Below are 13910 nucleotides of genomic sequence, written 5' to 3'. Positions count from 1 at the left end.
TGGGGCGCGGCGCCGTCGGCGAGGAGCACGGACAGCGACGGCCCGCCCGCGGGGGCGACGTCCTCGGCCCGCGCGCCCCGGCGCCAGAGGCAGAGCTTGCCGTCGACGCCGCCGGTCGCGACGCCGTGGGGCCCGCAGTGCGCGACGGCCGCGACCCACTCCGCGTGGCCGTCGTCCTTGCCGTGGTAGGTCCGCGCGGGCCTGGGCCGGGGGTCGGCCGCGTCGACGCCGTAGGCCGCGTGGTCCGCGGAGCCGACGACGACGTCGCGGCCGTCGTCGGAGACGCTCATGCACAGGAGGGGCCGGTCGCTGCAGTCGACGAGCGCGCCGCGCGGGTCCGCGGGGCCCCGGCGGTAGCTCCGGAGCTGCCCGCGGTCGAGCGGGCCGGCCCAGCTCGCCACCCGGTGCCGGCCGAGCGCGCCGAGCGCGCCCGGGGACCGCGCGGCCGCGGCGACGGGCGCGGGCGCGGCGAGGCCGTACGCGCTCCGGAAGTCGTCCATGTAGCGCTCGTTCTCCTCGTGGCCCGCCGCGGCGGCGTGGCGGCCCGGCTTCGCCGCCGCCGCGTGGCGCCGCGCGATGGCCTCGCCGTGGCGGTCGTTGAACTTCCTCGCGCGGTTGACTTTTTCCTCCTTGGCGAGCGCGGCCTTGCGCCGCGCGGCCGCGCCCCGCTCGGCGACGCTCGACGCCTGGTTCGACGCGTAGGTCGACGCGCCCTCGCCGTTGAGGCGCCGGACCTGGTGCTCCTTGAGGCTCTGCTCGTAGGCCGCCGCGCGCGTCTTCGCGTGCGGGTCCCACTTCTTCACGAGCATGCCGTCGAGGCCCTTGTGCCATCCCTCGGGCGACGCCATCGCGCGGGTTTTCCGTGATGCGGCGGAGTCGCGCGCGAGAGATGCGGCGGAGTCGCGCGAGAACGACCCGTCGATGCGGCGACGGAGGCCCGCGAACACGCTGCCACTTCGCGCAGCTCGAGCAAACTGCTTTGGCTCAGGAGCCTGTGGCAATTCCACATCAATCATGACTGCTTCTTGGGGCTCCTGTGGCAATTCCAAATCAACGTTTACTGCAAAATTCACGTTGATGAAATCATTCAGCGCCGACGATGGTCCGAGGGAGATGACAGCCCCCTAAACGCGAGGACCTTTCCTGCAGCGTATGCCAGAGCGCGAGGCGTATCCCGCCTGCAGCGTTGTAATTAGCATACCGATGATCGAGTTATCCTAGATAGTCCCCTCACTCGGACTCGGGGCTCGGGTCGTCGGCTCGGATGACGAGGATTCCCGGCGACGCCGGCGGCGTCGCCTCCGGCGCGCCTTCGTCGAGCGCGAGGGGGACCGGCGACGACGCGTCCTCGGCGGCGTTGAAGTCGGCCACGGCGCTCCCCGCCGAGTCGATATCGACGGCCGGGACGCGGGCGCTCTCGTCGAAGGTCCACGCGTCGGCGCGCGGCGCGCGGTCGACCGCGGCGGGCGCGAGGACGACGTCGCCGTCGCCGCGCTCGCCGCCGCCGTCGCCGAAGGTCTTCGCGAGCGCGACTTCGATGGCGGACCCCCACTCCCGCGCGTCTATCTTGCCGTCGCTGTTCGTGTCCAGCGCGCCGAGGGCGGCCTCGAGCCGCCCGGGCCAGAGGAGGCCCTGGAGGGTCTCGTCGCCGCTGTCCTCGAGGAACGCGCGGACCTCCGGGCGCGCGACGCGGGCGACGATCTCGGCGCGGTCGAGGGAGCCGTTGCCGTCGACGTCGATGATGTCGAAGACGGCGCGAGCCGCGGAGAGAAACTCGCGCTTATCGCGCGACTTCGGCATGCGGACGTGGCAGCAGCGCGCGGCCCTCGCGTAGACGGCGACGACGCCCTGGATCGCGCCGTACACCACGACGCAGAAGAGGACGACGAGGATCATGCCCACGGCCTCGCCGGTGCCGCCCCGGCGCGCGCCGCCCTCGGGAAGCGCCGAGACTATCGGCGAGATGAACATGGGGAACGCTTGACGAAGCTCTTCGAGGAGCTGATCGACCGGCGAACGACGCGCGCCGGGGACGCCGCGGCTCGGGAAGACGACGTCTGCCCCCGGAGTCCGCGAGGGTCGTAATGACGCGCTCGGTGAAGGCCTGGGCCCCGTTGTTCTCGTACCACGCGACCGTGTCGTCGGTGTAGGACGCCGAGAGCGCGTCGACGTCGCCGTCACCGTCCAGGTCGATCGCGTAGACGGAGTAGACGTTGTCCGCCAGCGTCGTGACGATGCGCTCAGTAAAGGACTGGGACCCGTCGTTCTCGTACCACGCGACGGTGTCGTCGCCGGAGTCCGCGGACAGCGCGTCGATACTGCCGTCGCCGTCGACGTCGATCGCGAAGACGGAGCGGGAGCCATCCGCGGAATTCGTGATGATGCGCTCCGTGAAGGACTGGGAGCCGTCGCTCTCGTACCACGCGACCGTGTCGTCATTCTCGGACGCCGACAGCACGTCGACGTCGCCGTCGCCGTCGACGTCGACCGCGTAGAGCGAGCGAGTGCCGTCTGCGAGCGTCGTGATGATCCGCTCGGAGAACGCGACGCTCGTGCAGAAGGTCGTGGCCTTGGGCGTCGGAGTCGCGGTCGGCGCGGCCGTGGGTCCGGCGCACCCGTTCTCGAACCAGGACGCGGTGTCGACGAGCGCGGCCATGGCGACGACGTCCACGTCCCCGTCCCCGTCGACGTCGATCGTGAACACGGGCCGCGCCCCGTCGAAGGAGTCGCCGGAGACGATGGTCGCCTTGGTGAAGGACTGGGACCCGTCGTTCTCGTACCAGGCGACTTCCTTGGCGCTGTAGCTGCCGGAGACCGCGTCCACGTCTCCGTCGCCGTCGATGTCCTCCGCGCGCACCGTGTGGACCGCGTCCGCGGAGTCGGTGATGACGTGGGCCGTGAAGGACTCGGCCCCGTCGTTCTCGTACCACTTGACCTGGTCGCTGCCCTCGGAGCCCCCGAGCACGTCCACGTCGCCGTCGCCGTCGACGTCCGTCGCGAAGACGGGCGTCGGGTTCAGGTTGTACCCCGAGTCGATGTCGTGCTCCGTGAAGCCCTCGGACCCGTCGTTCTCGTACCACGTCGCCGCGCCCGTCCCGCTCGGGACCCGCGTCGCTCCGATGACGTCCACGTCGCCGTCGCCGTCGACGTCGATCGCGAACGCGCACTTGGACCCGGCCTTCGACGACGCGATCGTGTGCTCCGTGAAGCCCTCGGACCCGTCGTTCTCGAACCACTTGACCGTCTCGCCCGAGTAGGCCGCCGACAGGACGTCCACGTCCCCGTCCCCGTCGACGTCCGCCGCGAAGACGTAGGTCACGAAGGTATCGCTGGCCGTGATCTCGTTCCCGGTGAACCCGCCGGAGCCGTCGTTCTCGAACCACGTCACGGAGTTGTCCTGGCCCGCGGAGGCGAGCACGTCCACGTCCGCGTCGCCGTCGACGTCCGCGGCGAAGACAAAGTTGGCGCCGTTCGCCGAGTTGGTCAGGACGTTCTCCGCGAAGGACTGGGACCCGTCGTTCTCGTACCACGCGACCGTGTCGTCGTAGTTCGACGCCGTGAGGATGTCCGCGTCGCCGTCGCCGTCGACGTCGACGGCGAAGACGGACTGGCCGTCGTCGGCCAGCGTCGTGATCACGTGCTCGGAGAACGCGACGGTGCCGGGCGCGCACTGGGCCGTCACTCGCGGCAGGGCGAGGAGGACAGCGATGGCAGCGAGGGAATTCATGGGAGCGCGCCGCTCCCGCGGACGCGCGCCCGATCCGTTCGCTACGGCTACGCAGCGGCGATGCCAGCGGGCTGCATGCCAAACCATTCTTGATCCGGATCAATGCTGCAACCCATCGGCACCAAGGGTGAGTCTAGATATTTCACTTCAATGCAAACCTAAGCAAGGGCAAATTGATTTTTCGTACGGAAGAACCCTAGTCGACGACGACTACCGCACCCACGAGGGAGGCGTCGCTCGGTGACGCGCGTGCGTTTGACCGCGTCGTGGAGCGCGAGGCCACGTGGCGGCACGCGGGTGCGCGGCGGCGGCGCGCGCGGGCGTCCGACCGAGTGGAGTTCGGGTCGTTGGGTGCGTTTGAATTGCGGCGCGAACGGCGGCGTTTCGCGCGCGTCGAGCGCAGCGCGCGTGGCGCACGCAGCGTGCGGAGCCCGGTCACAAGAATTTTTAGGTGGGAATTCAAATCTGACTGCAAAATTCACCGTGATGAAATCATTCAGCGCCGACGATGGTCCGAGGGAGATGACAGCCCCCTAGGCAAATGGGTCGGCCGTCGATCCTCGTGAGCCAGCCGCACACGTCGCACGCCGTGGCCGCGGGCGCCGCCGCCGCCGCGGGCGCCGCCGTCGTCGACCCGGCGCGCTACCCCATCGCGCCCCTGCGGCCGAACGCGGACACCGCCGCCGAGGCGCTCGAGCGGTCCCTCGCGGCCTTCGGCGCGGGCGAAGCGGAGCGCCGGCGGACGCGCGTCGAGGCCTACGGCGCCCCGCGGCCGCCGGCGAGCGGCGCCGGCGCCGGCGAGGTCGACGACTACGCGACGCTCCGCCGCGAGCGGCCCGCGGCGCCGCTCGACGTCGCGGCGTTCCTCGGGGCCGTCTCCGTCGGGCGCGTCGACGAGGCCCTCGACCAGCTCGCGGGCGCGTCCGTCCACGCGGCGGACGGCCGCCGGGCCGCGTCCGAGGCGTACGCGGCCGCGCGGCGCGACGCGGCCGCGGCCGCGGCCGCGCTGCGGCCCGGGCGCGGCGGCGCGGCCGCCGGGCGCCGGCGGCGGGCGCGGCCCGAGGACTCGACGCCGCGGCCGCCCTACCTGGCGCCCGCGCGGTCGGCGAGCGCCGGGGCCGACGTCCGAGGCGCGCTGTCCGCGCTCGCGGCCGCGCCTTCGGTCGGGTCCTGTGTGGAAATCAAATCTTCAACCCGACTTTAATGTGAGCGTATTCGAATGTTTTGACACGAGCACTTCCGCCGTGCTTCGAGAACTCGCTGAGAGCAATCGATTCGTCCAAAAATCAGCCGAATCGACTTCGATTTGACCGAGCTAGAGAATTCTGAAGTTTGGCCCCGACGTCCCAGCTCACTGGTTGATTTGCACACAGGTCGGGTCCCTCTTCGGCGAGTCGGCGTCGCTCGCGGGCTGCGCGCGCTACACGACGGACCCGACGCGGTCCACCGCCTTCCGCGGCGCCGTGCCCCGGCGCCGGCGGCCGCGGCCCGAGCCGGCGCTCGCCGCGGGGCCCGACGACGTCCGCGTCGACACGTTCGTCGCCGACGGCGACGGCGACGGCGACGCCGAGGAGCCGGCCGCGGCCGAGCGCGGCGCGGGCGCGCCCGAGGGCCGGGCGTCGCGGGCCAAGCTCGAGCGCGGGGCGTCGCGGGCCAAGCTCGAGCGCGGGGCGTCGCGGGGCAAGCTCGAGCGCGGGGCGTCGCGGGGCAAGCTCGAGCGCGGCGCGTCGCGGGGCAAGCTCGAGCGCGGGGCGTCGCGGGGCAAGCTCGTGCCCGTGCTCTGGTGGGGCGACGACGTCGCGAGGGACGACGAGGTGCCGCCGAGCGAGGCGGGCGGCGTCGCGGCGCCGGCCGCGGACGAGGCGCCGCCCGGGGACCTCTTCTGGGGCTTCGAGCCGCCGCCGGCGACGCCGCCGCGGTCGCCGCGCGGCGGCCCCCCGAGATGGCTCACATCGCCGCGGCGGCTCCTCGACGAGGCGGACCTCGAGGACGCGCGGGTGATCGAGGCCGCGCGCGTCGACACGGCGGCCGCGACCGGGGCCAAGGCCTGCGAGGCGCGCGTCGTCGCCGCGCGGCGGGCTGCGGCCGTGCTCCTCGTCTACGTGCGCGCCGCGCGGCGCGAGTTCCCCGCGGCCGTGCTCGCCAAGGAGGCGGCGAAGTGGCACTCGCGCGCGGCCGCGGATGACGTCAAAGGCCGCGAGCTCCGCATCGAGGCGCTCGAGGAGCTGCGGGAGGCCGCGCGCCGGCCCATCGAGGCGCTCATCGCCCGGGCCATGGCCGTCGTCGCCGACGCGCAGGAGGCCGTGGTGCGGGCGCCGCGCGCGAGGTCGCCGGCGGACGCGCGGCTCCTGGGCGCGGTCAACGTCGAGGACGCGCTCCGGGAGCGGCTCCGGTCGACGCTCAAGACGCACGACGTCCGCGTCGAGGCCGCGCGCGGCGACCTGCGCCTCGCGCGGGCGGCCTTCGCGGAGTGCCGCGCGGCGGAGCGCGCGGCGCGCGGCCGGTCCGGGAGCCTCGCGTTCGCGCAGCGGCTCCTCGGCCGCGCGCGGCGGCGGCTCGGGCGGCGCCGCGACCGCGGCCGCGTCGCGCTCAAGCTCCAGGCGCTCCAGCGGCGGCGGTCCGTCCAGCACCTCGTGGGCTGGCGCATCCGCACGGCCCACGACGCGGGCGCGCGCGGGCCGGGCGACGCGGACGCGCGGTCCGACGCGCGGACGTTCGCGACGGAGGCGACGTGGGGGTCCGCGTCGACGGAGGCGCCGCCGCGGCCCCGCAATGCCCGGCCGACGATGCGGCCCAACGTCGGCGCGGCGAACCGCGAGGGCTTCCAGACGAACTACGCGGGCCGGACCTCGTGTCCTTCGCGTCCGGCGCGTCGGAGAGCGTCCACGCGGCGCCCGCGCCCGCGCCGGACGACGCCGGCGCGAGCGCCGGCGCGCCCGCCCCCGCCGCGCCCGCGGGCGGCGGCGCGGCCGCGGCGCCCGAGGGCGACGCCGGCGCGCTCGCTCTCTACGGGTGGCGCCGGGGCGACTTCTGCCTCGCCGCGTGGGAGGACGGCCTCTGGTACCCGGGCCGCGTCGCGGAGGACGTCGGCGACGGGACCTACGACGTCGTCTTCAGCGACGGCGACTTCCGCGCGGGCGTGCCGGCGGAAGAGATCGCGCCGCGCGACGACGACGGCGGCGACGGCGGCGGCGCGTACCTCGAGGGCGCGCCGCCCGACGAGTGGGAGGAGGTCGCGACCGACGACGGCGACATCTACTACTGGAACACGGCCACGGGCGAGGCCGCGTGGGAGCGGCCGCGCGTCGAGGACCTCGTCGAGGAGCGGGTCCACATCGACGAGTTCGGCAACGTGACCGCCGTGCCCCTGCTCACGTCGGGGTAGCGCCGATCGTCTCCTAGGAGGGGGGGCGTGTCCTTGGGGTGTCTGGAGGGCCTAACAGCGCTGGGTTGTGCGGAAGTCGATCGTACGCGATCGTAAACGTTTGCGGGAGATGGTCGAGAAACGGGCGCCGGCGCGCGGCGCGACGGGTCGTTGATAACTCCTCGTCGGCGCACGCCTCTCGGCGCACGCCTCTCATGGGTGAGGCGTCGGCCCACGCGGAGGTCGTCGTCCGGAGCCGGGGATGGGTGACGGGCCGCATCTCCTACCTCCCCGCCGTGGCGACGCTCCGCGACGGCGAGCTGCGCGTCGTGTCCCACGCGTCGCGGCGCGGCGGCCGGCCGGCCTACGACAAGACCATGGCCGTGCCCCGGGGCACGTCGACGGCGCGCGCGGGCCGGCCCGGGCGGCCGCACTCGCTCCGCGTCGTCGCGCCGCCGCCGCCCGGCGGCCGCAAGCCCAAGGTCCGCGAGCTCGACTGCCGCACGGGCGCGGGCGTCGCCTTCTGGGAGAGCGCCATCGAGGACGCGCAGCGCGCGCCCGCGGCGCGGCGCGCGCGCGCGCGCGGCGCCGCGGCGGCGGACGACGCCGCCGCGCCGCGGCCGAGCGACGTCGAGGACCCGCGCGAGGCCTTCGTCGTCCGCGTCGACGCGTCGGCGGCCCGGGCCCGCTGGGCGCGGGCCATCGGCGCCGTCGTCCGCGAGCTCCGGCGGCGGCGGCGCCGCGAGCGCGGCTTCTCGCCGCGGGAGCCAGGGCAGCAAAAGGGTGCGAAATTCCCAACTTCAAAGGCTCCTATCTCGGTCGTTTTCCGCTCGTTTCGGCTGATTTTTGGACGAGCGATCATCTCTCGGAGCGCTCTCGAAGCGTGGGTGCTGTTTCCGAAACGCGCGCGCGCGGAACACTCACGTTGAAGCGACGTTGAATCACTCTTGTCCTGCCCAGGCGGGAGCTCGCGGCGCTCCCCGCGCGGCTCGCGCTGCTCCGCGCGTCGGGCGCGCGCGCGGGCGGCCGGCGCCGCGGCGCCGACGACGCCTTCGCCGAGGACCTCGCGGCCGTCGTGACGCGCGACTTCACGCTCGCGTCGCTCGGCCGGTCCGTCGCGTACCTCGCGCGCGGCGGCGGCGTCGCGTCCGTCGGCGACGCGGCGCTCGCGCTCGTCGCCGTCAAGTGCGTGCGCCTCGTGGGCCTCGTGCCCCACGCGCTCGGCGAGCTCGCGCGCCTCAAGCGCGAGCGCGCGAACCTCAAGCGCTTCGCCTTCGGCGCGCTCCAGCTCCGGCTGCCGCTGCTCTCGGCCGTCGTCTGCGACCTCCTCGCCGCGCTCTGCAAGGAGAAGGAGGGCCTGCGGGTCGTCGACGCCGTTTTGGATCGCGTCGACGGCGCCGCGCGCTTCGGCGACGCCGCGCTCGCCCGCGCGCCGCTCGCGCCCGCGGCGCCGCGCGGCGCCGCGGACGCGCGGCCGCCGCGCTACGCCGCGCTCGCGGACCTGCTCAACGCGCGCGGCGCCGACGCGCCGCTCGCCGCGGCGGCCGCGCGGCTCTTCGCCGCGACCTGCGACGCGGAGAAGACGCGGTCCGCGGCGCTCGCGCGCGGCGCGCTGTACTGCCGCGCGGCGAACGCCGTCGTGCGCGTCGCGCCCGCGGCCGCGGCGCCCAAGGCGACGCTCGCGAAGAGTGCGTCGCGGGACCGCGCGCCGGCGGCGCGGCGGCGGCGCGCGCCGCCGGACGTGCTCGCGCGCGCGGCCGCGGGCGCGGGCGGCGCGCGCGGCGAGGAGCACCGGTGCCCGCCGCTCCTCGCGATCTCGCGCGCGGCCGCGGCCGCCGGGGACCCGGCCGCGCGCGCGCTCGGCGCCGCCGCGGACGCGTTCCTGGGCGCCTGCGACGCGCGCGAGCGCGACGAGGCCGCGGACTGCGACGCCGCGGCGCCCGGCGGCGAGCGGCGCGGGCAAGGGCAGCAAAAGAGTGCGACATTCCCAGCTTCAAAGGCTCCTATCTCGGCCGTTTTTCACTCGTTTCGGCTGATTTTTGGACGAGCGATCATCTCTCGGAACGGTCTCGAAGCGTGGATGTGTTTTCCGTAACGCGCGCGCGCGGAACACTCACGTTGAAGCGAACGTTGAATCACTCTTGTGCTGCCCAGGCGCGGCCGCTCCCTCGCGGACCGCGCGATGCGGGCCGCGTGGCTCGCAGGCGATGCGCGCGCGGACGGCGTGCTCCGCGCGCTCGGCGAGGACCTCGAGGCCGACCGGGCGAGCCTCGGGGCCCGGCGGCGGCCCGCGGCGCCCGCGGCCGGCGACCCGCCGCGGCTCGCGGACGCGCTCCGGGCCATGGACGGCGACCTCGTCTTCGGCGACGGCCTCGCGGATCTCGACGCGCGGATGACGCGCACGGTCGCGGACCGCCGCGCGGCGCGCGCGGAGCGGAGCCGCCTCGCGCAGCTCCACCGCGCGCGCGCGCGCGACGCCGCGGCGCGCCGCGACGGCCGCGCGGCGGCCGCCGCCGAGGCCGCGCGAACCGCGCCCGCCGCCGCGGCGCGCGACGACCCGCGGCTCGAGCGCTACGCGCGCATGCTGAAGATGCACGTGCCCTACGGCGCCGTGCGCGCGAAGATGGCGGCGGAAGGCCTCGACGTCGCGCTCCTCGACGCGCCGGAGCCCGCCGCGGAGCCCGGCGCCGCGCCGCGCGCGGGCGGCGCGGTCCTCGCCAAGTACCTGAAGATGCTCCAGATGCACGTGCCCCGCGGCGCCGTCGAGAACAAGATGCGCGCCGACGGCCTGGACCCGGCGCTCCTCGACGGCGGCGCGGGTTCATCATCGGCCCAAGCGGCCGACGCGGCCGTCGACGTCGCGGCCCCGGCCGTCGTCCGCCGGGGCCCGCCGCCGGGCTGCGAGCGGAAGCCGCGCGTCAAGACGCGCCGCGTCTACCTCGACTACGCCTCCGACGACGACGCGCTCGCGTCGGGCGACTGGTGGCGCGGCTTCGACGCGCCGCTCCGGTCCGAGGCGTCCGCGGACCTCGAAGACGTCTTCGGCCTCGTGGACCGCGGCGCGGCCGCCGCCGGCGCGGCGGCGCCGAAAAAGGCCCAGCCCGCGTCGAAGAAGCGGTCCCTCGTCACGGAGCTCTTCGGCGACCGCCGCGCCTTGGAGCTCAACGTGCTCCACGGCAACGTCCGCGCGCGGGACGACGCCGTCGTTGAAACGCTGCTCACGCTCGACGGCGGCCGCCTCGGGGCCCGCGCGCTCGCCGACGGCGTCGCGCGCTGCCTCGAGCCCCTCAAGGCCTTCTTCGCCGGCGAATCGGAGATCCGCGCGGTCCAGGCGGCCGTGCGCCGCGACGGCTTCCGCGACGCGGACGCGGCGCGGCTCCTCGCGCCGTCGCTCGACGCGCCGTCGGCGCTCTTCGCCGTCGTCGCCTGCGGCGTGCCCCGCTGCGCGGCCAAGGTCGGCTACCTCTGGCTCGAGGCGACCTACGCGGACCGCTGCGCGGAGCTCGTGGACGGCGGCGTCGCGCCGCTCAAGACCGCGGCGAACCAATTGGCGGGCTCCTACGGCCTCCGGGACGTGCTCCGGACGGCGCTCGGCGTCGCCAACTTCGCGAACCACGGCACGGCCCGGGCCCAGCGGCCGGGCGTGCGCACGTCGGCGCTCGGCAAGCTCCGGGAGGCGCGCGCGCGCGCGGCGGCGGCGCGGAGTCGGCGAACCTGCTCCAGTACGTCGCGCGCCACGCGCGGGTCAAGCCCCAGGTGCTCCGCCGGGAGCTCGGCGGCCTCGCCGACGCGGCGCAGGCGACGTCGCGCGACGCGCTCGCCGAGGAGCTCCGCGCGCTCACGGCCGAGCGCCACGGCGCGGACGCGGAGCGCGAGCGCCTCGCGGCCGAGGGCTCCGCGGTCTCGGACCTCGCCGCGGCGCGCGTCGCGCGCGTCGTCGCGGACGTCGACGTCGACCTCGAGCGCGCGTCGCCCCGCGCCGTTTTTTTTCTTCTTCCCCGCGCGCGGCGCCCGCGCTCGAAGCCCCCGCTTCTTCTAGGCCTCGAGGCGGCGCTCCTCGACGTCAACGCGGACGTCGACGGCTGTGTGCAAATCAACCAGTGAGCTGGGACGTCGGGGCCAAACTTGAGAATTCTCTAGCTCGGTCAAATCGAAGTCGATTCGGCTGATTTTTGGACGAATCGATTGCTCTTAGCGAGTTCTCGAAGCACGGCGGAAGTGCTCGTGTCAAAATATTCGCATACGCGCACATTGAAGTCGGGTTGAAGATTTGATTTTCACACAGGTCGACGGCTGCCTCCGGTCCTACGGCGAGGACCCGAAGACGACGGACTTCCAGGCCTGGATCGACGACATCCTCGGCTTCGTCGACGCCTACGGCAAGGAGTTCGAGGACCGCGAGGAGGCGAAGCTCCGCGAGCGGAGGCGCCGCGCGTCGCGCCGCGTATCCCCCGCCCTCCGCCGCCGCCGCGGGGCCGACGCGCGCGAACCGCCGCAGGCGAGCTCGAGTCGAAGAAGCGCGCGCGCGCCGCGGCGCTGGGCGCCGCCGAGCCCGGCGGCGCCGCGCGCCGGCCGTCGCGGCGGCCGTCGCAGCAGCGCGACTCGCAGAGCGGCGCGGACTTTACGTCGTTCCTCCGCAACGTCCGCGCGGGCGCGGTGCTCGAGGCCGAGGACCGCGAGGACCTCTCCGACGACGGCTGGAGCGACGACGACGACGAGGGCCGCGGCCCGGGGGGGCAGCTCACGCCCAAGGATACGTCCTAACACAGCACGAGGTGGCAGGCTAGGGATAAAACACTCGACCATCGACCTCAAGAGCGGCTTAGAGCGTCCCCTCGCCGAACGTCAGGCTCGTGACCTCGGGCCACGCGCACTCGAGCGCCCGCGGCGCGGCGGCGCCGTCGTCGTCGCCGTCGTCGTCGTCGGACGACGTCGCGGCGTCGTCCGCGTCGACGGCGCCGAGGGCCGCGCCGAGCGCGTCGCGGAGCGCGTCCGGGTCGCGGTCGCCGCGCGCGGCCGCGGCCGCGGCGACGCGGCAGACGCCGAACGCGACGGGCTCGACGCGCGGCGCCTCGGCCCAGCGGAAGTCGAGCGCCGCCGGCAGGCCGCCGAGCCGGGCGACGAGCGCCTCCGCGGCGTCGCGGCCGTTCCATTTGCCCCGGAGCCGGAAGTCGAGGCCGACGACGGCGACGCGCGCGGCCTCGCGCGTCGCGGGCGCCGCGGCGGCGACGGCGGCGTCGACGCGGGCCCAGAGCTCGGCCCAGCCGCCGGCGAGGGCGTCGGCGTCGCGGTGCCGGAGCGCGTCGCCGCCGTAGGCCGCGCCCGGCGCGCCCGGGCGGAGGAAAAGCGCGAACGGCAGGAGCTTCGGCGCGCCCGCGGGCGCCGGGCACGCCGTCGCGTAAAAGTCCGCGGCGGCCGCGGCCTCGAGGAGCGCCCGCACGTGGCCCTGGAGCATGGACACGACGACGAGGGTCCCGCCGGGCGCGAGCTTGGCGCGCGCGCACCGAATTAGCTTCGCCATCGTCGCGCGCCGCGCGGCGTCGTCGCGCGGGTGCAGCGCGTCGACGAGGCCCTTGTCGAAGAGCACGGCCGCGGACCCGTCGGGCACGTCCAGGTCCAGCGCGTCCATGGCGGCGAAGTCGAGCGCGCAGCCGGCGACGGCCGCGGGCGCCTGGCGCGCGCGCGCGGTCGCGACGCAGCCCGCGCTGTTGTCGACGGAGAGCACGCGCAGCGCGCCGAGCGCCGGCCGCGCGGCCCGCGCCTCGGCCAGCGCCCGCGGGACCTCGCAGGTCCCGCAGCCGAGGTTCACGACGAGCCGCTCGCCGCCGCCCGCCGCCGCGTCGCCGAGCGCCGCGGCGACGATGGCCGCGCCGCGCGCCGCGTCGACGTACCACTCGAAGGGCTTGTCGTCCCGCAGCGCGTAGAACTTGTCCCAGTAGGCGACGGTCGCGAACTCCTCCTCGTCCTGAGGGAGGATGGCGTCGAGCGCGGCCATTGCCACGGGCGCTCGCCAAGTTGAAACTGCAGTTGACTTCACTGTCGTCGGAGGTCGCCGAGTTCGAAAGTGAACGTTGAACTTCTCACCTTTACCCGCTAGTCGTCGATGCCGAGGTCGACGGGGTCCCCGCCCGCCGCCTCGAGGCCCGCGTCCTCGGCGGCGAGGGCCTGGAGGAGCGCGAAGTGGGCCGCGGCCGCGTCGCCCGCCTCGAGGTGGCGCGCCGCGTCGGCCGCGGCCGCCGCCGCGGCCTCAGCGCCGCACCGCGCCGCCGCGGCCGCCGCGGCCGCCGCGGGGTCCGCGCAGCAGTCGACGCGGAGCACGAGCGACGCGGCGAGGCCGTCGCGCGCCTCGACGTCGTGGTAGACGCCGCGCGGCAGGACGAGCGCGTCGCCGGGCTCGAGGACGACGGTCGCGACGTTCGGAATGCGCTCGACGTCCGCGACGGCGAGGCCGAGCGCCGCCGCCGCGTCGCCGTCGCGCAGCACCGCCGGCGGGAGGTCCGCGCAGTTGGCGACGTCGTCCCGGGAGCAGAACCGGAACACCTTGGCGCCCGCGAGCTGGACGACGACGGACGTCGCCGCGTCCGCGTGGAGCGGCGTCCGCGTGCCCGCGGACCCGGCCCAGAGCGACGTCGCCGCGCCCGGCAGCACGCTCCCCAGGACCTCGAGGCCGTCGCGCCGCCCGAGGAGCGCGCCGCACGTCGCCCCGAGCTCGCGCGCGTCGAGGTCGAGCGCGCCCCGGAGCTGCCAGGGCTCCGCGGACCGCGCGAGCCAGGCCCAGGCCGCGGCCGACGGCCGCAGCGCGGCCCCGAGGGCCCGGGG

At 75.2% G+C, this 13910-nt stretch overlaps 2 protein-coding genes across 2 annotated transcripts; one reads left to right on the top strand and one right to left on the bottom strand.

Moving 5' to 3' along the window:
• Positions 1-1230: 1230 nt before the first annotated feature.
• Positions 1231-3727, bottom strand: AURANDRAFT_61005 (hypothetical protein; the record flags this gene model as incomplete). The annotated part of the gene is made up of 2 exons (XM_009034679.1): positions 1231-1952; positions 2056-3727. The coding sequence occupies 2 exons, from the start codon at positions 3725-3727 to the stop codon at positions 1231-1233; spliced, it is 2394 nt and encodes a 797-aa protein (XP_009032927.1).
• Positions 3728-4268: 541 nt separating this feature from the next.
• On the top strand, positions 4269-11195 carry AURANDRAFT_70638 (hypothetical protein; the record flags this gene model as incomplete). Its single annotated transcript, XM_009035258.1, has 7 exons — positions 4269-4850; positions 5101-6578; positions 6653-7079; positions 7334-7761; positions 8052-8969; positions 9246-10734; positions 10815-11195. 7 exons carry the CDS (start codon positions 4269-4271, stop codon positions 11193-11195), a joined length of 5703 nt encoding a protein of 1900 aa, XP_009033506.1.
• Positions 11196-13910: the final 2715 nt, after the last annotated feature.

This window comes from Aureococcus anophagefferens, assembly GCF_000186865.1.
Source record: "Aureococcus anophagefferens unplaced genomic scaffold AURANscaffold_2, whole genome shotgun sequence".
NCBI classification, from domain to species: Eukaryota; class Pelagophyceae; order Pelagomonadales; family Pelagomonadaceae; genus Aureococcus; species Aureococcus anophagefferens.
This window is presented reverse-complemented; position numbering and strand designations above follow the sequence as displayed.